This window comes from Myotis nattereri (assembly GCF_964212035.1).
Source record: "Myotis nattereri genome assembly, chromosome: 1".
NCBI lineage: Eukaryota > Metazoa > Chordata > Mammalia > Chiroptera > Vespertilionidae > Myotis > Myotis nattereri.
The window spans coordinates 216,340,646-216,363,905 of NC_138075.1; the positions used below are offsets into that span (position 1 = coordinate 216,340,646).

General features: G+C 42.0%; 1 protein-coding gene across 2 annotated transcripts in view; it reads right to left on the reverse strand.

Moving 5' to 3' along the window:
- ANAPC4 (anaphase promoting complex subunit 4) overlaps positions 1-22,694 on the reverse strand; it is a 32,424-nt gene extending 9,730 nt beyond the window's left edge. The window contains exons 1-19 of one of the 2 annotated variants that reach the window (XM_081097942.1): positions 22,599-22,694; positions 22,386-22,524; positions 19,330-19,435; positions 16,809-16,941; positions 15,122-15,196; positions 14,954-14,980; positions 14,815-14,859; positions 14,072-14,156; positions 13,308-13,412; positions 11,231-11,314; positions 8,621-8,707; positions 8,164-8,228; positions 7,503-7,545; positions 7,307-7,383; positions 5,667-5,767; positions 5,535-5,586; positions 4,348-4,403; positions 1,461-1,507; positions 337-393 (exon numbers count right to left, since the gene is read on the reverse strand). In XM_081097942.1, coding sequence (XP_080954068.1) covers positions 337-393; positions 1,461-1,507; positions 4,348-4,403; positions 5,535-5,586; positions 5,667-5,767; positions 7,307-7,383; positions 7,503-7,545; positions 8,164-8,228; positions 8,621-8,707; positions 11,231-11,314; positions 13,308-13,412; positions 14,072-14,156; positions 14,815-14,859; positions 14,954-14,980; positions 15,122-15,196; positions 16,809-16,941; positions 19,330-19,435; positions 22,386-22,514 — 1,374 coding nt within the window. In that variant the 5' untranslated portion in view covers positions 22,515-22,524; positions 22,599-22,694. Of the gene's footprint in view, positions 1-336; positions 394-1,460; positions 1,508-4,347; positions 4,404-5,534; positions 5,587-5,666; positions 5,768-7,306; positions 7,384-7,502; positions 7,546-8,163; positions 8,229-8,620; positions 8,708-11,230; positions 11,315-13,307; positions 13,413-14,071; positions 14,157-14,814; positions 14,860-14,953; positions 14,981-15,121; positions 15,197-16,808; positions 16,942-19,329; positions 19,436-22,385 lie in introns of both variants that reach the window. The other variant, XM_081097943.1, reaches the window with a different exon arrangement.
- Between the last annotated feature and the right edge of the window lie 566 nt (positions 22,695-23,260).

Here is a 23,260-nt window from a genome sequence, read left to right on the forward strand (position 1 = left end):
TAGAAAGGATAAGTACGGTTTAATTAATAAATCAACTCTCTCACACACACACACACAATCTTATATTTAAGCCAAAAACTTTGTTAAGAGAGCTGTTAGTGGCAGTTACTCTTTTCTTTCATGGACTGTAAGACACACAATCAAACAAAAGTTCAACTTACAGGCTATATGTGAAATAAATAAACACTGCCATTAATTAGCTCAATCTTTTTAAAAGCGTAACTGCTAAGGACCTTCAATTAAACTGGATTGAATTTGACCACTTCTTACCATTACCCAGCTCTATTGCAATTATTAAGAAGAAAAACCAGCATTACAGAAATACCAATTTCCTACCTCATTGAAATGTTCAGTAAGAAATTCAGCAACAAAGGTGATATCTTTTTGAGTCATCTATCAAAAACAAAAAGAAAACAAATCAAGATAAAAGAAAGCTTCCCAATAAAGAAATATCATTTAATGATAAATGTGACTTTTTTTACTATCTCCTAAAAGCCATAAGACAAATAAACAAAGTTCCATTGAGGAAATATCAATAGAAGCCCAGATTACGTCACTCTGAACATATGAAATCCCCGGGTTCTGAGAAGCCTGTAATTAAGCCCTTAAGCCCATTTTCCAATCAGAGACTCCAACAGCCAGAGACATTCTCATGGCCAAGGTTGCTTATCGTGCTAGGCCTGTGCTGGGCCCAGTGCAGTCCCTCCTGTGGGGGTGGGGACGGTAAGCCCAGGTAATTCACCTCCGCCTGAGCTAAGGGCTGCACTCCTCAGCACTGCGTGCTCCGCGCTGGCCTCTGCTTCTCGCCATGTCCCTTCCTTCACCTCTCCCAGGTCCTTCAGCCCTCAAAAAGCACACATCTAGGTCCCCCAACAATGAACATGTTTTACCTCCCAAAATAAAGGTAAGAGTGATGTCTTAGAAGAGCTAACGGTGAACTTTCCTGGATGACAAGTCCAGGCACCCACAGCACAGAAGATCTACTTTGTGTTAAGCTGCAACCCTTACTTACTTATTCCACCGAGGCTAATTTTACTGCTCTGTTTTTTCAGGCTCAAAATTACCTATTCAGATCGGACAGTTTGGGCAGGGGTGAGGATGAGTGAGCTGTACTTTTGGGAACTTTGACCTAATCTGTAAGATCTTCCTGAAAGAGACCTCACTGCTATTTGTCACAATCCTGATAGTCGAAAGAAAATAAATATGAATATCTAAGTACCAGATTTCCCAGGAAAATAAAAATGTACTTAAGATTTAAGAATGTTAAATCTCCTAAGATTAGCCATAATAAAGGTATTTTGTGAGATAAAAAACAAAGGCTTACTAAGATTTGCCTCATGTCTACAGCCTGACAGCCTATTAACTAATAACTGTATAATAAGAATACCAAGACAACTAGCAAAGCTGAGCTCCACCAGGGCATAAATAACACCTTAGAGAAATATACTGTTATATACTACCTTATTCAGCTCGGGAATCACATGGTCTTCTGTCATTCTCAACATTGCTGAAAATATAAATTTAAAAACTACCTTTAAAGAAAAACTACAAACAGAATTTTAATTATAGATGCTTTTCCAAGACTAATGTGTTTCACTGGACCAAATTTTCAATTTTCAACATCCTCTTTTCACCAAGAAAAACTTACTTTCTTCTAAAAACTACAGGAAGGGTAAAGGGGGTCAAATATGGTGAAGGAAGACTTTATGCTGCCTGTGCTTTGGCAGTATTTGAATGACCTCCTTGTGTTTGGTCAGGAAAAGGCATGTTGGACATGCTTCTGCAAACCTAGATTATTTTAAAACTATTTTTAATATAAACTTCTAAATTATTGGTAAAGCCAGCCATACTCTAGTTCTACTCATTCATTCATTTGTCCTTCCCAAAATTATTTATTGAGTGTAGCACAGGTGCTGGGGACACCGCGAATAAAGGAAGTCCCTGCTTTCGCTAGAGTGACATTTTACACAAGCCGAGGTTACAGAGCTAAGGTGGCAGAGCCAGATCCCCATGAGGCCCCAGTGCCCAAACCAGTGTGCTTCCCCCTGCGTCCTGCTCTAACGAGGCCTGACCGGCAATTCACTCCTCTTCTAATCCCGCTTCTTGTTACCATAGAGACATGCAGTAAGAATGTAAGCTGCCGCCCTCACCGGCTTGGCTCAGTGGATAGAGCATCAGCCTATGGACCGATGGGTCCCAGGTTCAATTCTGGCCAAGGGCACATGCCTGGGTTGCGGGCTCGATCCCCAGCAGGGGGTGTGCAGGAGGCAGCCGATCAATGATTCTCTCTCATCATTGATGTTTCTCTCTCTCTCCTTCTCCCTTCCTCTCTGAAATCAATACATTAAATATATTTTTTAAATATATTAAAAAAAGAATGTAAGCTGCCTAAATTACTCCAAAAATTATAAGTAATAACAAAGTCCTACTTCCGTAAAAGAAAGTTATTTCTAAGTTTTCTGTAATTCATTCTAATTAACGACTCTGATCAAATAACAGGCTGGCCTGAGAAACACTCTGGCTCCCCATCCTGGTTAGCGTTGGTATGATTTTGAGAAAAATATAAGAATTATAAATGTCAACATCTGCAGACCGCATTATTTTATCAAAAGCAATTATATTAGGCTGACAAGTATGAAGTTTGTTTTCAAATATCAGAATTGAAGGTTTGCACAGTTGTTAACAAATAGGGGATAAATTCTATTTATAACTAAATTCTGCATATGTTGGAAGAAAACATATGCTGGATTACTTCAAAGGTTTTAAGAAGAGGTCACAAAAATAACAGTACAAATGGGCCTCAATAAAATATGCACACGCTGTAAAGTGAACATTAAAATTTTTAATATCAATAAGTATGTTAATTACCTACAAATACAAAGATCGTGTAGAGATTAAAAAAAAAAAAAGGCCACAAGTGTCCACATTCTGTTTAGCTACAGCGTCACTGTCCAATGGAAGTGACGACGGAAACGTTCTAGTTTGTGCTGGCCAACACGGCAGCCCCTAACCATGTGGCTTCTGAGCACTTCAGATGTGTCTAGCACAGTGATGGCGAACCTTTTGAGCTCGGCGTGTCAGCATTTTGAAAAACCCTAACTTAACTCTGGTGCCGTGTCACATATAGAAATTTTTTGATATTTGCAACCATAGTAAAACAAAGACTTATATTTTTGATATTTATTTTATATATTTAAGTGCCATTTAACAAAGAGAAATCAACCAAAAAAGTTAGTTCGTGTGTCACCTCTGACACGCGGTTCGCCATCACTGGTCTAGCATGACGAAGGAACTGAATATAAAATTTTACATAACTTCAACTAATTTAAATAGCTGCATGTGGCTAGTGGCTACCATATGGACTACATAGATCTAGAGACGGAAAACCAAAGTATAGAACAGGAGATAAGCTACTCGGGGCACAGGCTGTGTCTTATTTTTCTCTCTATTAATTCTAACACCTAACAATGCCTAATACATAACAGGGATTCAAAAAAAAAATTTTAATACCTTTTTATTAATTTCACAGAGCAAGGGAGAGGGAGAGAAAGAAACATCAATGATGAGAGAGAATCATTGATTGGCTGCTTCCTACATGCCCCCTACTGGTGATTGAGCCTGCAACCTGGGCATGTGCCCTGCTGGGAATCGACCATGAACTCATGGTTCATAGATCAATGCTCAACTACTGAGCCATGCTGGCTGGGCTCAAAAATGTTATTTTAACCTAAGGGGTTAAACAAGGTAAAAAAAAAAAAAAAAAAAAAAAGGTTAATTAGCCCTGGCTGGTATTGCTCAGTGGGCCGGAGCGTCATCCCATGCATCAAGGGTCACAGATTTGATGCCCAGTCAAGGCGCATTCCCAGGTTGTAGGTTTGATCTCCGGTTCAGGTGCATATGGGAGGCAACTGACTGATGATTCTCTCTCACATGGATGTTTCTCGGTTCCTCTCTCTCTCTCTCTCTCTCTCTCTCTCTCTCTCATCGATGTTTCTCTCTCCCACCTTCCCTCTCTCCTCCCCTTCGTGTCTCTCTCTAAAAATCAATAAAAACATATTCTTGAATAAGGTTTAAAAAAATACATTAAACAAAGGCTAATTATCAGTGAGTGACAGAGATAACCAATGCTACAAGTTACATCTGAGAGGACGTGGGGGTGGATGGATGGATAAAGAAATAAGACTGGCCATGTGATGAAAACAGCTGAAACTGGGTGAAGGGGGTTCATTTATACTATTCTCTCTACTTTTATAGGTATTTGAAATTTTACTAAAGTAAATATTCTAGATTGATATTGCTGCAGTTTAAAAACAAAAGTGTGAGAATAACAAGAATGCTTTAACTTACCCACATAGAGCCACCGAAAAAATGCTTTGAAGTTTTTCATACTGCTATCTATAACTCTAAAGAGATAAAAATAAATCGAAAATGAAATTATTACATAGGTTCATGTAACATTTTTCACAGTGGCATATAATAATCCTTACTGTCCTGTTATATCCTATCTGATGACATGTAAGCCTTTAGAACAGATTTTACAAATCACACACACACACCCCTAAAAATAAAATTTCAAAAGAGCAAATCCTGATTCTTTTCAAAAATAAAACAAATAACTCCTATTCTAACTGGTTATAACAGCCTTGCCACAAATGTAATAGTCTCTCTTAGCATTCAGTAAAAGCATGAAATCCTTTTCTAACGTTGCAAATAAAAGAAACAAGAAGAAAAAAAATCAGGTTTCAGCATTATTCGTTTAAAAAAATAAATAATGGTCAGAAAGACAAAACATCAACCCAACAGAAAATTATTATAAATCTGTACTGTCACCACCTCCAATATCACTGAATATTATTTTTGGAAGTTAATATTTTTGTCTTTACAATAACGAATCATAAGAATTGAATTTCCTCGTGCTTAACACAAATGTACCCCTAAAATGAACTATTAGAAGTGGAAGTCACCTTCATGTTGATGAAACTGTTTCTGAATATATATCATTTAAAAAATCTCTCTAAGCTTCCACCTATAAGATAATTACTCTAAGCAAATAATACTGCATGTTTCATTCCTAAACCTCAGAAGACCTTCCAAGCCTTAAGTTTCATAACAGTGTTGGAGAGGTGGGTCATTATCATTAACCTTTCCGTAACCAGTAAAACCTATGATCAAAACTCTCCGGCAGCAAAAAGAAAAAAAAGAGAAAAAAAGTTCCTTTGTTAAGGAAAAAAGTTCTCTAACCATCAATACAGTTTAGAAATATGGAGGTAACCTACAGACGAACTAAAAATAGCAGCACTTATAAAGAGCAAAAAGGTCCTGGAGACAGGGCTGGGGTAAGGATAGGGGAGCAGGACAATACTGCTTTATGTTATGAGACCACTGTGCTATTGGCTGATTTTAATCAAGGCATAATTTTCACAAAAACTTTAAAACTGGTTTTAAGAAAATCACGACAATTTGCCAGGTTCTTATTTGTAAGCGAAAGGGGAAACAGTGTGAGGTCAGTGATGCAAGGTATCCCCAATACTTACTGCAGAAGTTCATTTGCCTTGAGTATGAAAGAGCCCACAGCAGTAATAGCATCTAAAAGGAAATAAATAAATATCATTTGTCAGGTAAGTAAAGTGTGTTTAATGCACTCTGTTGGAAAATGAAATTACTACCTTCAATACCCGCAGCATCTAATCCAAGAGGTTCATATTTTTGCTTCCACGAAGCCATTCCTTTCAGTTCACTCAGATGGTATAATAAAGACTCCGAGCCACTAAAACGGAGCAGAAATAAATTAGCATCATTGCCATCAGCAAGGTGGCAGGCAGTTACTACCTAGCTTGAACGTTCCTGAATATTCAGTAATAAAAACTGGAAGTAACTTAAATTTTTTTTCTAAGAGAAATAATTATTTCTCAAAATTACTGCTAAAAACTGTAGCAGAATCATCTGGTCATCAACTGCCGAGATGAGAACATGACCAAGATGATTAAATTTTGCAAGAAAATCAAATCCTGTTCCAGTTACTCCTGGCACTTTTAAGACAGTCATATGATCGTCTTGTTCCTTCAACAGCTCTGTATTTAACATTCAGCAAGCATTTATAAAGCTCCAACTTGATTTAGGACAGGCACTGTGCTAGACTCTGTGGGAACATAATGGCGAAGAAAGCGAAAAGGTCCCCGTGGCACCGACAGTCTAATGGGGAAGATGGCGACTGCCACACAATCAGACATTCCATCATTCCAACCACATAAATGCCTTGAAGGAAATGCACACGGTGCAGTGTAACACAAGAAACTAATCTAACCTGGGGGATAAGGGTGGGCCTCTCTGAACAAGTGATAGTTGAGCTAAGAGCTAAAGAGTGCCAAGTGAAGAGCAGGCTGGAATGTTCCAGAAAGTGATGCATGAAAGCATTAGGGAGGAGAGAAAAACGTCAAGTTTGAGGCCATCAGTGTGGGTGCCGCAGAGGCAGGTGTGCGAAGGCCATGCGAAGGCCTTGGGAATGTGAAGGCACTGGGAGTTTTTAAGCAGGAGTAACATGATCAGTCCCATGTTCCTTGAACGTTTACCTTGCTTGAACATTCCTAAATATTCAGACCCACCACGGGGATACGTTTGAGGGGCACGGTGTGCACTGGAGAAGACCAGTCCAAAGGGTACTTGCAGGGATCCAAGGGAAAGGTGATGAAGGATTAAGGGACTCAGCATAAAGGGATTTATCAAAATTTAAGTCAAACACTGAGCGCGTGCATCCGCCTGTCCACTGATTTGCTGAGGGGCTGTGGAGAGCAGCAGCAGGGACTCGGAGACCGGGGAGAAAGTCCAGCTCCGACACTTGGTAATGCTGGACCAGCCATGACCATTCTGGTCATGAAATAAGAAGAATTTGTTTCTTCTTATGTAAAACGAGGGTAATCTAATCAACACCTTCCCAAGGTATTAAATGCCAAAGTACATAACATGCTGTGTAAATTTAAAAATGATACACAAACATACTTCAATTCACTGCTCAAAAAGGGGTAAATGCCCTATTCAAAATATGCCTCATTGTTAGGTGAGGAAACAGCCCAGCCAGGGCCTAGCCTGGTGAAAAGATGTTGGAAAACAAGTTCATAAAGCAGAATTACAGGACTGATTTCTTATATCTTGGGTACTCCAAGATTTGCCTCAAATACCAGTGCAGTAATTTTCACTAGAAAGGGCTCAAAAAAAGAATGAAAGATGATGATGAGAAAGAAGACAGAAAGAAGACCAACACCCAGTACATGCAAATACAATACCAAAAAATTCTACAAAACCTTCATACCTCTGTAAGTGACTTATAACCAATTTTTGTATACTGGAATATGAGGACTCTATAGACTGGCCAAGCTTTTTTAAGCCCTAATTAAGAGAAGAAAATATATTTAATATGCAAGCAAGATATGATATGCCATTCTAAAAAAAAAAAATTAAGACTGTTCATAGCCACTGAAACACTAGGGCACTTTAACCACACACACCTTCACTGTTAACTGGTTCATTAAGAGGGTCTGAAGTTCAGCACTACAATGAAAAAGAAAGTGTTTTTAAGTCTTAACCCTTTTAAATTTAAAATAATAAACAAGATTTTTAAACAAAAAGAAACAGCCCAGCAACAATCAAGCGTCTGTTGTACTGGTAAAAGGAAACAATAAAGTCCAGAAAGGGAATGAAGCATATATGAGGAGGTACTCTATGCTAAAGTGGCATTTCAACGCAGTGAGGAGAACGTATAATATTCATATGTATAAACAAATAAATCACATCTGGGACATGTAAATGAAATAAAAGATAAACCATAAAAAAATGCAGAAGAAAACACAAATCAATCTTTGAATACTCATCAGATGGGAAAAGTCTTTTTAAGAATAATGCTAAGGCAAAACTATTAAAGAAAAAAACTAATTTAGCTATATAAAAATTAAATTTTTATACATTTAAAAATACATATTATACACATACAAAATGATCACATTTACATAAAAATGTACATGTCCATAGAAAAGCCTAGAAAAAGATATATACTATCTTTTGTTCTTGTGTGCCAGAATTTTAAAATATTTTTACAATGAATATTTTTTGAAATAAAAAATTACTTTAAAAAGGAAGAAAAAGCAGAAGTACCAAACATGAGTTTATTACCTAGCTTTCCCCCACAACAGCAAGTGCATGAATTCATCTTGCACTGATGTGGTTGTGTTCTTTTCCTAATCGAAATGGATACAATTATACAAAGGTTTTAAATTATAAGCATATTTATTCAAAATTACAGGAGCATAACTCCCTTCCTTTTCCTCAGCCTTCCCTCAAATGGATTGTGTACCTGTCAGTTACTGGGAAACAGCCAATCAGCTCTTCCAACAGCTGTCCTTATCCCCAAGCCCCACCTGCCCACTTCACCATCCTGTCCCCACCCAAGCTATGCCAATGGGAAGACAGTCCTTTCTCTTTGAGAAGATAGCCTGAGGTTAAGCCAAGACATGTGAAAGAAAACCTGATCTCAGCCTTTTTCAAATCAGACGGATCTTTCTCATGCACCTTGTCACGTGAATGAGGACACCAAGCATTCTTCACTCTGTGGGAGGCTCAGGCGCGTTACCTGCACAAACTTGGTGAGACGAGAATCCATCTGCATCAGTATTTCTTCCCAGGCTTCACACATACATGTTAGTGACAAATTCACATACTATTCACAAAAAGAAGAAAATGTCAGTATGGTAAAAAGTATTTAACTCAATATGCTAACTAAATAATGTGTGCTTCTTCCTGTCTATTGTCTCAAAGAAATCCAGAGTTTACTTTCAATCACTTTTAACTCAGTTAAGCCAGAGAAAAAGACTGTAGCTAACATTTGGTAATCACTTTACTATCGAACATTCCTACATTAAGTTTTTATATGATAAAACAAATGCCCTCCAGCTTTTGACATGTATGTCTTACATACAGTAACTGTCAAAATGCTGGTTTGGTCAGCTATTCAATTTTCAAACAGGATCTTTAAAAAGATTTTGATCTCCCGAAATCTTCGACATCAAGTCAATTAGTGAGTGTGGGAGACTGGAAAAAAAAAAAAAAAAGGCTACAATTCCACGTAGCTCCTCTATCCAGACAGAGTGGATGTCTCTAGCCCTTAAATCTGGCCTTGTACTTTGCTGTGACTAACACAAAGCAGAAGTGACACTGTGGATCTAAGGCCTTAAAAGGCTTTGTACACCTCCCCTTGCATTCTTGACACCCCTGCTTCTGCCACTATTTCATGGACAAGCCTGGCTAGCCCGCTGTGAGATGAGAAGGTGAAGCATAGACAAACCAGCACAGCTCAGAGACACCTAGATCAGCCAGCTGACTACCCAACGCAAGACCAAGCCCAGCCGAAATTAGCTAAACCTGGTCCTGATCAACAGAACCTCCCATCTGAGCCCAGACTGAACTGTCGACTAAGACACCAACCTACAGAATCAGGGGCTATTTATTAAGTTCCAAAGCTAACTGATAAGATGACTGTTTTCCATAATACTTTCTTTACAATAAAACTTTAAAAATTCCAAGATATTATTTTATTTCTGGGAATATTTAAAATGATTTAAACTATTTTTTTCTCTTTTTTTTGGAGAAATAGAGATGGATGGGAGATTTTCTATTACATTTCTTTTTCTTGCTTTAATTGATATTGTAAGATTATCTATCAGACTAGATACCTCTACTACAGATAGTTAGCTTTACAAAATAAAATTTTCAAGTTTGTTATTTATAGAACACTAGAAACTTATAATAAACTAGAGGCCCAGTGCACAAAAATTTGTGCACTCGGGGGGAAGGGGGTCCCCTCAGCCCGGCCTGTGCCCTCTTGCAGTCTGGGACCCCTCGGGAGATAACGACCTGCTGGCTTAGGCCTGCTCCCGGGTGGCAGAGGGCAGGCCCAATCCCTAGGTGCAGCCCCTGGTCGGGCTCAGAGCAGGGCCAATTGGGGAGTTGGGGCACCGCCCCCTGTCATACACAGAGCAGGGCAATCGGGAGGTTGTGATGCCACCCTCAGTCACGCTCAGGGTAGGGCCAATTGGGGGGTTGGGGCACCGCCACCTGTCACACTCAAGGCAGGGTTGATGGGGCGGTTGCGGCGCCACCCCCCGTCACGCACAGAGCAGGGCCAATCAGGGGGTTGGGGCACTGCCCCCTGTCACGCACAGAGCAGGGCCCATCAGGGGGTTGGGACGCTGCCCTCTATCACCCACAGAGCAGGGCTGATCAGGGGGTTGGGGCGCCGCCACTCTCACACTCAGGGCAGGGCCGATGGGGAGGTTATGGCTCTACCCCGTCACACACAGAGCAGGGCCCGTGGGGGGGGGGGGGGGTTAGGGCGCCGCACCCTGTCACACACAGAGCAGGGCCGATCAGGGGGTTGGGGCGCTGCCCCCTGTTATGCTGATCCCGGTGCTGGGAGGCATATTACCCTTTTACTATATAGGGTAGAGGCATGGTGCACGGGTGGGTGCCAGCTGGTTTGCCCTGAAGGGTGTCCTGGATCAGGGTGGGGGTCCCCACTGGGGTTCCTGGCCAGCCTGGGTGAGGGGATGATGGCTGTTTGCAGCTGGTCACACATCCTTCAGGGTGGGGGTCCCCACTGGGGGTGCCTGGCCAGCCTGGGTGAGGGGATGATGGCTGTTTGCAGCTGGTCACACACCCTTCAGGGTGGGGGTCCCCACTGGGGTGCCTGGCCAGTCTGGGTGAGGGGCTGAGGGCTGTTTTCAGGCTGGGGGTGACTGAAGCTCCCAACCGCTCCTTTTTTTCTTTTTTTTTTTTTTTATTCTGGGCCAGCTTTAGCTTTGAGGCTTGGCTCCAGCTCTTAGGCCTCCGCTGCTGAAAGTAGGTTTCTGGCCTTTGCTTACAATGTTGCGATCCTGCTGGCTGAAGCTCGGCGGACTAAAGCAGGTTTCTGGGGTTTTGTTTAGCTTCTATATTTGTTACATAGTTGCTTAGAGTTGCAGCTCAGAGGCCTGCAGCGGCAGGGAACGTTGGAGTCCTCCGTCACTGAAGCAAGCAAGCCTCATGTTAGTTTCAAGCTACCTGGTTGCCGGCCGCCATCTTGGCTGGCGGTTAATTTGCATATTACCCTGATTAGCCAATGGGAAGGGTAGTGGTCGTACGCCAACTACCATGTTTCTCTTTTATTAGATAGGATATTCACATATAACAAGCTATAAATAAATACCTGCAAAAGAGCTGAAATGTGAGTAAACTTTCTGGCCATCCGGGTTACTTCAGGTAAGAAAGAGTACAATAGATTGGTTTCAAGCTGCAAAATCAAAATAATAAAGTGAGCCACAATTAGATGCACTTATTTAAAAAAAAAAATTTAAAAACCTTTTAAGTATTTTTTAATTACAGCTGACATTCAATATTACATTAGTTTCAGATATATAGCATAGTGGTTACATATTTATTTATTTATTTAAATATATTTGTATTGATTTCGGAGAGAAAGGGAGAGAGAGAAATAGAAATAATGATGAGAGAATCACTGATCGGCTGCCTCCTGCACAACCCCTACTGGAGATTGAGCAAACAACCCTGGCATGTGCCCTTGACCAAAATCGAACCCGGGACCCTTCAGTCCGAAGCCAATGCTCTATCCACTGAGCCAAACCAGCTAGGGCTACTTACATATTTACATAACTTACGAAGTAATTACCCCAATAAGTCTAGTACCCACCTGACATCATGCAGAGTTACCACAATATGATTGACTATATTCACTATGTTGTACTTTACATCCCCATGACTATTTTTGATGGCCAATTTGTACTTCTTAATCCCTTTACCTTTTTCACACTTACTTCTTTTAAAAAAGATAAATCAGTCCTTCCCTGGTACAAACTTCCAGTTACAAAATGAATAAATCATGGGGACTTAATGCATAGCATGGTGGCTACAATCAATAACATTGCAGTGCAAGAGAGTAAACCTTAAAAAAAATCTCATTACAAGAAAAATACATATATATTTGTATAACTTTGTATATATAATAGATGATAACCAGACTTATTGTGGTGATCATTTCGCAGTGTGCATAAATACCAAATTATTATGTTGTACGCCTGAAACTAATGTTATATGCCAATTATACCCCACATAAAATAAACTTTTTAAAAAATAAAGCAGGCCCTAGCTGGTCTGGTTCAGTGGATAGAGCGTTGGCCTGTGGACTGAAGGGTCCCAGGTTTGATTCCGGTCAAGGGCATGTACCTTGGTTGCGGGCACATCCCCAGTGGGGGGAGTGCAGGAGGCAGCTGATCGATGTTTCTCTCTCATCGATGTTTCTAACTCTCTATCCCTCTCCCTTCCTCTCTGTAAAAAAATCAATAAAATATATTTTTAAAAAATAAAAAAATAAATAAAAAGTAAAGCAGTACCTCCCAGTTCAAAAAACAAAATCCTGTAATTCAGAAGAGTCAAGATCTAACTCTGTATCATTAGAAAGACTATGTCAGAATTCTCCTTTTGAGCCCAAAAATTTTAAGAGTATCAGAACAAAACCTTAGGATTTTCTTTGTTTCTAAATGTTTTTATGAATTTTAAAGTGAGAGTAAGGGGGAGGGGGAGAGAGAGAAACATCAATTGGCTGCCTCCTGCACACCCCTTACTGGGGATCGAGCCCGCAACCTGGGCATGTGCCCCTAATGGGAATCATACCAGGAACTAAACCAGTGGCCTCAGTGCATGGGATGATGCTCAACCAACTGAGCCACAGCAGCCGGGGCAAAGTTTAGGATTTTCTACTCTGCCGTGTTTAAGTGTGCAATGCTCACTGTCCCTTGGTTAGCAATCCCCTCTACATAGGTTTTTATAATACTACCAGAGGCCCAGTGCGTGGGGTCCCTCGGCCTGGCTTGCAGTGATCAGGCCAAAACTGGCTCTCCGACATCCCCCAAGAGGTCCCAGATTGCGAGAGGACGGTTCTCAGGTGACACACCCTGGAATCAGGCTCCCTCCTCTCTGGTTCCGTTGTGCATCACCTGAGAACCATAACTACCAAGTCACCACAGCTTGGCAGCTCCTGCACTGAGCGTCTGCCCCCTAGTGGTCAGTGCATGTTATAGCTACTGGCCGGTTGGCAGGTCACTTAGGCTTTTGTATACTAGTATATAGATTCCACACGTAAGATTTAGAAGCCCCAAGTCAATTGTTTGCTTTTTGTTTTAAGAGCCATTCGGATGATACGAACTATAAAAACCTATAAAACCTTTTAAAAACAGATTTACTCTCTGCTGTCAGGTTTCAATACTCACCTGAAAGTATGAAACTTCTGAAACACCAGTGGCAGAGACCTCTGTGACTACGGATAATGATTTCAAATCACTTGATAAACACAACGCAAGACAAGTACCAACAATCTGTAAGACAGTCAAATCCCCCAGCATACTTAGTATTACTGCTAGCCTGCATCGCTTACAAGACAGAAGGCAAACATTCACAGAGGTCTAAAGAGCAGAAGCACGTTGCCTGGCTCCTGCCACGCCTGTGTAGACAGCCAAGGAAGGTATGCATCCACCTAGATGCAAGGACGAGGAAGGACACAACACATGGACACTCGCATACCGTTTTCAAGGGTCCCCAAATTTAGTGTTGGAGAACCAACATATTCGACAGGGTCTACAATATTTTCAAGAAGATGATTAAGTTACGAAGGGGGGAAAAGCTACGGGGAAGGCGGAGACTTAGCCACCATGGCACCACGGAGACTCAGTACTGAGCTTCTGACAACTTGCATCACATTTCTATCACAAATTGGAGCTCTTACCCACCACAAGGCTAGAACAACATTAAGTCACAATCAAGCGTGTTCTATCAACCTTTCTGTTAAAAAGAAAAACTTGATTAATGCCACCAATAGTTCCATATCTTCACAGACATCATAACACTATTTTGAACTTAGGGGAGTGTCCTATTAACATTTAAGAACAAATAATTTTGTGTTTTATTCTTTTTCGTAAATCAGTTAGCTGCTATATTCTAAGATAAACATTATAGAAAAAATTAAAAGAAAACTTACCCCTGTGACTCGGGCAATTTTGAACATTCCATAAGCATAAAGTTCAATAAAACCAGAGCTTCCTCCAAGGACAAGAATATTAAGCCTAATTAAAAATAATGCAACAAGCTGAGGACAACAGGGAAGATGCAGTTCTTAAACCAAGATATAAATTGTTCCTGCTCTCATACAATCTGCACGCTAAAGCTCCCCTGTGGGGGAAATGAAACATGAAACAAATTCACTAATACTCAATATTCAATCACATCAGCCTCATTGCATTATTTCAAAAGAACATCAATTTTTTTTCTAGCCTAAAAAACATCAGTTTACAGTAAAATAAGCATCAGTTATTTTGACGATTACATTTGTATATTCTCAGTAACAAAACAATCCTTTTTCCAGCTAATACAAAGTGCCATCAGTTTTATCATGGCTCTCATGCTATGATACTGAACAAGCTTAAAGAACTTAAATATTTAAATTTAAATTTTAGAAACTCTAGTACCTCAATCCTCTCTTGCTTCTTATTGAAAGAAACAAAGGTACATTATAATATTGTTAAGCTTGTCACAATCAAAGACCACACGATAAAAACAAGTAAACAATACATATTAATGTCTGTATATTGTTCAGAGGTATTTGTCAGCAAAAAAATAATCACAAATAAAGGAATTGCCCTTGAAACTCTGAAAACTGCCTCAAATACCAAATGTCAACTTTAATAAATTAGACTTGTAATTTAAGATATGTGCAAAATTTACCTGACATCTCCCAAAAGCTTAATAATTTCATCAGAATTTTCTTCACTAGAATATAAAAACAATTGGGTTATTTTTTCAACTATATCCTTCAGATAATAAAAAGATTATCTTACTTGAAAACAAAAAAGTCATGCCTTACCTAAATATTTTTGAGGTGTTGCTATAACTAGAGAAAAACAGAGATTGGGGTAAAAAATACTCTTACTAGAAATATATTTTTTAAAACAAATGAGATAATTGTCACAGTGTTAAAAGTCGACAGAAATCTGTAAGATTAATTCCAATGAAATTAAACTCTGATACTTACTTTTTTGGCAATGTAGGTAATTTAGGTAAGAGAAGATTTGATTCATCTTCAGCATTATAAAAGGATGTTAGAACACTAAAAAAAAGAAAAACAAGTATTATAAAAGATTTTACTTCTCTTTCCATTTAAAAATATACTAGTTTTTTAAAATACCCAGTTTTATACATTATGTGTTATACATTTATACATTATACGTTACCAAGTAAATAAATGCCACACATATTTTTACCATTGTAAAAAAGTCATAACAAACAAGAAGCAGGAGAGCAGAAAATCCGTAGGAAATTCTTCATTTACAAAAGGGTTTATTTCTGCAAAAAAAATCAGTCTGGCCACTTTACATTAAGTGGAACAAATATTAAAAAACAATTATCTCAGCATATAAAATACACTCATACGTGGTTAGTATTAGATACTGACTGAGATGAATGATTCCTTAACTCTCATCTAAAAACCGTCACTAAACCTGAATAGGAGAGTACTTTTAAAGACCACTATAATTATTTTAGCATTTAATTATGAGTCCTATGGCTTATTTACATTTGGAAATTTGACAACCCAGCAGGTATATAAGACGACACGATGCATTTTGAAACAGTCTTTTTTGCCCCCTTTCCCCCCTCAATTCTACCCCAAATAAGGTTGGAAATAAATGAGAAGGTAAAAAAAAAAAAAAGTGGTGACTTGGGAAGAATTTTTCCCCACTTTAATACAAACTAGGTATCCCAAGAGACCCTGGAATCTCCATAAAACATATCTAAACTATTTGTAGAAAGTGTGTTAGAAATACACTTAGCAGCTAACTAGTCTGGTGTAGAACTTACATAGTATACTCTGCTCCTCTAACCTTCTGCAAACCCACATGACCCTTAGTCACTCTTGATTATCTGATGACAGATTAATCACTCTGTTTTATCTACACTGAATTTCAAACTCCAGGCTAGATCCTTGGTATCCAATTCTTTACAAGTCTCCCTTAGGAAAGCTGTCAATTAATATTCAGATTTTACAAATTAATTTGATATTAATTTAAAACTTAATTAGAAAGGAAACGCTAATGGAAAGAAAATTATCACATTTACTCAAAAAAGCTTTTATTTTCAGTATTCCCTAAACCCACTGATCCTTTAGGCCATTTTTACTGGTTATTACTGACTACAGAGATTAAGACAAAATTATTTCCATAAAATAAGGAAATTACTGGGGGCCATGGACACAGAAAGAAGCCGTGTAACATCAAACAGAATGCTCCATTCAGCACTTTTCATACTCTAAGACTATTTACTAAGGCACAAAAAAAAAAAAAAAAAAGCTTTCGACAAAATAAATAGTGAAAAGCAAAACAGAACCTCAATGTGCGAACCAGCCATTTTAATTGCTATTACTCGAAAATATAGAGCAGTAATGCAAACTACAAATATAACTAAAAAGAAAAAGCTTGGATATTCAAACATTCCTGCTCCATAAAGAACCAGATTTTTTTTAGAAGAAAAAAAAAAAATCTAACAAAGCATAAAAGAATGTTTATCTTGATAAACTTAAAAATACAAAAGTTAAATGCAATGTACACACATACTTAACATACAGATATCCCTAAGTACCCATTTTAAAAAATGAAAATTTCACAAATTCCATCCTATTGTGACTACTGGGGTTTTTTATTTTCTTTCTTTTTGAATTACTTTACCTGCTTTCTGCTGTCACCTCCATCCAATGCATACAAGAAACTGGGGCCTCCACAGAAAAGGAGTGCAAGCTTTCAGGTTTTTCCACATCACACAGAACAATTTTCTTGGTGTCAGCAAGAGCAAAGGCCAAAACTAACAGAAAAAGATATCATCAGAAAAAATTAGTGTAACATTCAAGAAAAATACATTGGCATTTCACATCCTGCCCAGTTTTATTATCCTATATAATAAAACCCTAATATGCAAATCGACTGAATGGTGGAACGACCAGTCGCTATGATGCACACTGACCACCAGGGGGCAGACGTTCAATGCAGGAACTGCCCCCTGGTGGTCAGTGCACTCCCACAGGGGCAGCGCTGCTCAGCCAGAAACCCAGCTCACAGGCTGGCAATGCAGCAGTAGTGGCAGGAGCCTCCCCTGCCTGCCGCAGCACTAAGGACCCCTTGGGGGATGTCCACCTGCCGGCTTAGGCCCACTCCCCCGAGGGATCCCAGACTGCGAGAAGGCGCAGGCTGGGCTACGAGACCCCACCCCAGTGCATGATGTCGTGCACTGGGCCTCTAGTCTATAATAATAAAAGCGTTAATATGCTAATTAGACCAATGTCCTTCTGGACAAAGCCAGGGCTGCAAGGGAAGCCCAGGTCCCGGGTACCAGAGGGAAGTCAGGAAAAGGAAGGCCTACTTTTGCACAAATTTCATGCAATGGGCCTCTAGTTTTAAATACATTGTGATCACAGAAATCATTAAACTTAAAAAATCCTTTCTTTAAATAATATTTTAAAACATAAATTACAGCTTTGCATATAGTTAAGCTGTTATCTAAGCTTACTTTCAAATGCTCAAACTTTCATGAATAATCTACTTCTTCCTCATGAACTGTACTTAGCATCTGGCACATCAAAGCCTCTAAACTGGAACCCAGCAGCCAAGCAGAAAATACAAACCAGGTCTCAACAGACTAACAATCAATAATATTGTATCACCAAGACATACTGGTCCCGTAAACATGCCTAAAAGGCAAGAAGCAATTCCTTCCATCTGCTTAGTTCTTGGAAAGCATTTTGTTCCCCATTTTTGTTTCTAACCCCTAATGGAAAACAAGGCCATCACTGCGACTGAATTATCAAGTACACTTTCTCTACCTAAGTCATTGGCATCTTCCTAACTTATCAAATTTAAGAATCTGTGAATAGTGGGCTATGGATTTCACTGTATACCAACACATACAACTAGGCTAGATGTGAGGCAATCCCAGTATCCTCCTCTTTAAAATGATTTAAAGCAATCTTGAAATAACCAATACCTAAAAACACAAGACTTTTTTAATGATAAAAATATCATCTACTTAAATACTTTTTAACACACTGGCTTTCATAATTCATTTTTCAGATCTTGGTATTTTTGGATGAATACTGCAAGATATCAAGATGTTACTTACAAAAGTCCTTTAATTTTATATGTATTTTTAAAATATATATATTTTTATTGATTTCAGAGAGGAAGGGAGAGGGAGAGAGAGAAACATCAGTGATGAGAGAGAATCACTGATTGGCTGGCTCCTGCATGCCCCCCACTAGGGATTGAGTCCACAACCTGGGTATATGCCCTGACCGGGAATTGAACCGTGACCTCCTGGTTCATAGGTCAATGCTCACTCAATCACTAAGCCACGCTGGAGGGCTACTTTTAAAAAAAAAAAAAGGTAAAACAACAGCTGAGCTAATGAGTACAGATAAAAATAGTTATCTGTAAGTAATGGGCTTTCAGGGCATTTTTACATATTTATATTTAGCTAGATAAAAACTAATGAAGGGTACAAAAGAGTTTACAAAAACAGTTCCATTTTTTTTCTTAAAGCACCAATGATTACCGATGAACTTTAGGCTATGATGTACAGCATTTTACTGTACTGACTGTATGTGTACAACAGTTTAAATAACAACTGTCATTGTAAACACAACACATGGGAGAGAAGGGTTCCGTCTGCAGAGCCACTGCCAGCTACAACATAACAAACTACAAAATAAAGGACACCTGGAGGAAAAAAATCATACAGAAATAGAATCAATGAAGTCAGAGGTGACAGTCCTTCAGGTGAGGCAAGCATACATGCAGAGAGAATATTGATGAGCCATCCATTTAAGGCTAAGAAACATTTTGGGAAAAAGAGCCATGATGGCACTGAACTGACCAGGGAGCGGTAGGTGAAGTTTGGGCCAAATTGTGCAGGACAAGACAACGAAGAGAATAAAACCAAAGTATTTTGTATATTCTACCAAATTTCATTTTAGAGTTACCTTCACCAAGAAATCAGATTTTATTTTGGAGAAACAAGATGGTAGAATTAATTTAAGTTCTAATAAAACAGTTTAAAACATTCTTAAAAACTAATTTCCCAAACTGGTATTCAAAATTCTAGTATATAATGAGAACAGTAAATTCTTTCGGTGTTAAGCTTTCTTTAAAGAATACTCTGCGAATAATAAAAACGTATTTTTTATAGCACGATCATTACGTTTGCCATCTGGTCTCCAAGCTAGGCAGGTCACTTCCTTCCCTGTATTTTCATTTGGTGGAAAACTCCAAACTCGATGAAAACTTGCAAGTCGATGAAGTAAAACCTAGGACAAAAGAGACATAATGGCAGAACATAAGAATCCATTTCCAAAAATAAAATAAACCTAGATCCCCACTATTTTTAAATTATCTTGAGTATATTTAGCTACCAGAAGAACGAAGACAACAGTATTTGAACGAACTTAAGGCATTTTCAAATAGGTGAACGCTATACTCTGCCCATTTTCCTATCTTCATGTCAACAGAAAACTTGACTTTTAGAAAAGAATAAGGTTGTCCAAGAGGATAATGACCAAAAAAAAAAAAAAAAAAAAAAAAGAATCACAAATAGCACTAGAAAGGTAGGAGTGATATAAATAACAGCAAACTTGGAATCAGACAACTTGGGATCTAACTTCAGCCTTGTCACTCAACCGGCCATGGATCTTGGGCAAGTCACGTAGCCATTCTAAATTTCCTTTTCCATACGAGTAAGTTCCCATCTTGGAGGGTCAAGATGATACCCCAGCGTTCCTTGTACTTCAAAAATAAGATGGTCCCTACTCCATCCTCTACACAAACCAAACAACCATTGAGAATAAGGAAGAAAAGGTAGAACTGTGTTCCTGGACCCTGCCACACCTTCTTGGAATCCCACATTCACAGCTTTACCGCTCCCTGCCTCATCTCATGGAGTCCCTCACTCCCAGTTACATCGACCCCTACTGGACAGCCAAGCCCCCCAAGGAATCGCTCATCCCCCAGACTCAATGCTCTTTCCTGAGCATCTCTGCCCTTCCTTACTTCCGAAACCCTTCCTCTGCTCCCTCTGGAATTCGTTCTTTTCTCAAATGCGCTTCTCACCTGAGGACACTGCTTCCCAGGTGGCAGGATTCTCAGGTGGCGGCCATTTGACTTCCTGCATCCCCTGTACTACTGCTGGGCGAGGAGACGAAGTAGGTTTCATCCTTGATGCTCAATACCATTTCTGGATGATTTTTCTTCTCTTCGCCAAAGTACTCTAACTTTTAATTTTATGCAGTCGGACCAGATCATCCTCTATCCCTCTTTAATTGCAGTCATCTAGAGCAGTGGTGGCCAACCTTTCAGATCTCATGGACCACCAGTGGCCCACGGACCACCGGTTGGCGACCGCTGATCTAGAGACCCCAAGGCGTTCCCCTCATTCCTGGAAGGTGTGGACTCCTGCCTGGCTCACTCGTACTTCCCAACACCACTTACTCATCCTCACTGTTAGTAATTTCAAGAGCTTTTCAGTTCTCAACTACCTGTGCTACAATGATCACATCTTCCACCTCACCTCAGGAACTCCCAGGGCCACACCTCTGACCCTGTCATTACCAAAAGCTACAAATGCTCCAACAAGCTCAGTTTCAAACCTTCCCCTTTCCATCACTGCCTCTCTCTTTCCAGCTCATCCCTACTTACGCCCAGCTTTGATTCTTCAACCTCACCAGGGCACGCAATCCATGGATTCTACCACCTATTCAGTGTCCCTCGCTCCACACATGCGCTCACTTCCCTACTTAATCAGGCTAGAACCCAAGGTTCATTATTACAGTCTTGCATATACTTCACTCTTGCATATACTTCCCTTGTGCCTCTCTTGCTTTGTCAGACTTGCAAAACAACATCCCTGGTTAAACCCAACCATGTCTGCACCCCAGTAGCCAAAAGAACAGCAGAGACACACAACCATGCTCACCAGTTTCCCTCCAACTGCAAGACCCTTAGTTTCGTGTGGCTCCGACCAGCAATCCCATTAGGTTTCCCTCGTCCACTTGCCTTGTCGGCTTTGTCACACCTCTCTTTTCTCCTCAAACTTCTCACAGTCCATCCTCACTCCTGAACAGCACCCCTTCTTCTCACTGAGACAACAGCAGCAACAAGTGCCCACGAGTACATCTACCCATCTGATTGCACTGGCGTCCCTAAAGCCTCTCTCCCCCTCCTGCTGTGGCTGTACTGCGCTCCTCTCCGGAGCAATGCCATCACCACAGCTCCCTGGCGGAGGAGGAAGGTCCTTGAGACATCACTACCCTGGAGACAAGGGCAGGGCAGTCAACGCAGCGCTGGAGCCCCCAATGCTAAGTCTCCCTGGCTCCTAAGTCCTCCTTACATCCACTTACCAAGCTCGCTGCACACAACGCAGGCCTCACCTGGCCAGGACACCCGCCAAAAGGCCAGAGGAGGACGCATACGCAGGTGAAGGTTCCCTTACAACATGGCTGCCAGATAAGGAGCCCTCTCAGCAGAAGGCTGGGTACAACCAGGATGCAGCTCATGAATATCCTGTCAACTAGACGTGCTGTTAACACTCACGCACCTCCCACCAGGAATCCAGTGAGACTTCACTCCCTTGTTTTAAGGGTACAGTGGGGCCTTGACTTACGAGTGTCCCGACTAATGAGTTTTTTGAGATACCAGCTGTCTCTCAGCCGATTTTTTGCATTGAGTTGACAGAGTAACTTGAGTTAACGAGCTCCTTAACGAGCTCCGTCTGGGAACGAATTAAACTCGTAAGTCCAGGCCCCCCTGTATTTCTAACGGGCGGCAGCGATCCAGCACATAATACAAAACGTGGGCAAAACCATAAATGCTTGAACACATCCTCTGGGGCAGGTGCACGCATGCACAGCTGCAGCTGAAGTCTGACAATAACGCATCTTCCTTCTGCTACTCAACTGCAAGCGAACTTGGGAAGGGTCTGTGGACCTGCTCCTACGGGCGAGTGGCACATGATGGGCTTCTCAAAAGTCCAGTTCGCAAACAAATGACCCAAAGAGAGGGGCAGGCAGGACTGTGTGATTGTGTGAGAACTTATTTTAGCCACAAAATAGGTAAAGTAAGTATATACATTCTCTTTCCCATACATGGCCCCTTCGACTTTCACCTGAAGTTCACAGCGGCCGGGAAGGGAGAGGGGTGGGCAGGTGGCGCGCCCAGCCCGCGGAGGGGAAACTGAGGCTGGGGCGCCGGCGGCCGCTCACTCACCTCGCCCGCGGTGTTGGCCAGAGCGATGAGGTCCCGCTTGGGGGACCAGACCAGGAACACGACCTCCTGCGGCAGCTGCTTCTCTCCCACCACCCGGAAGGACGGGAAGCAGGTCGGGAAGCGCAGCATGGGGGCGGCTCTGCAACGACACTCGGTCGGAGGCTCGCAGGGGCCCCGCGCCCGCCCTCCCCGGGAGCCCGACAACGGCGGTACCTGCGAGAAGCCCGGGGCAGCCCAGGAGGCCGGCGGCTTCCCGCTCCCTCGGCCCGCGGCGCGCCGGCGCCTCCGCGCAGCCCCGCCGCCGCGCTCTCGGGCACTTCCGGGGCCCGGGCTTCCTCGCGAGAGGAAGAGGGCGGCGTGGGCGCGGGACTGGGCGCGGGGCACAGGGGGCGCCGCTGCGCTGCGAGACGCGGGGCTGGAGCGGGCGGGCGGGAGCGCGCGGGTGCTGGGAGCGGGGTGGGGGCGCGCGGGGAGCGGGGGGCGCGCGGACGGGACCGGACGCGGGGCTGGAGGGGGCGGGCGGGCGCGCGCGGGGAGCGGGGGGCGCGAGGATGGGACCGGACGCGGGGCTGGAGGGGGCGGGCGGGGCGCGCGGACGGGACCGGACGCGGGGCTGGAGGGGGCGGGCGGGCGCGCGCGGGGAGCGGGGGGCGCGCGGACGGGACCAGGGGCGGGCTGGAGGGGGCGGGCGGGCGCGCGCGGGGAGCGGGGTGGGGGCGCGCGGACGGGACCGGACGCGGGGCTGGAGGGGGCGGGCGGGCGCGCGCGCGGGGAGCGGGGGGCGCGCGGACGGGACCAGGGGCGGGCGGGTGCGCGCGGGGAGCGGGGGGCGCGCGGACGGGACCAGGGGCGGGCTGGAGGGGCCGGGCGGGCGC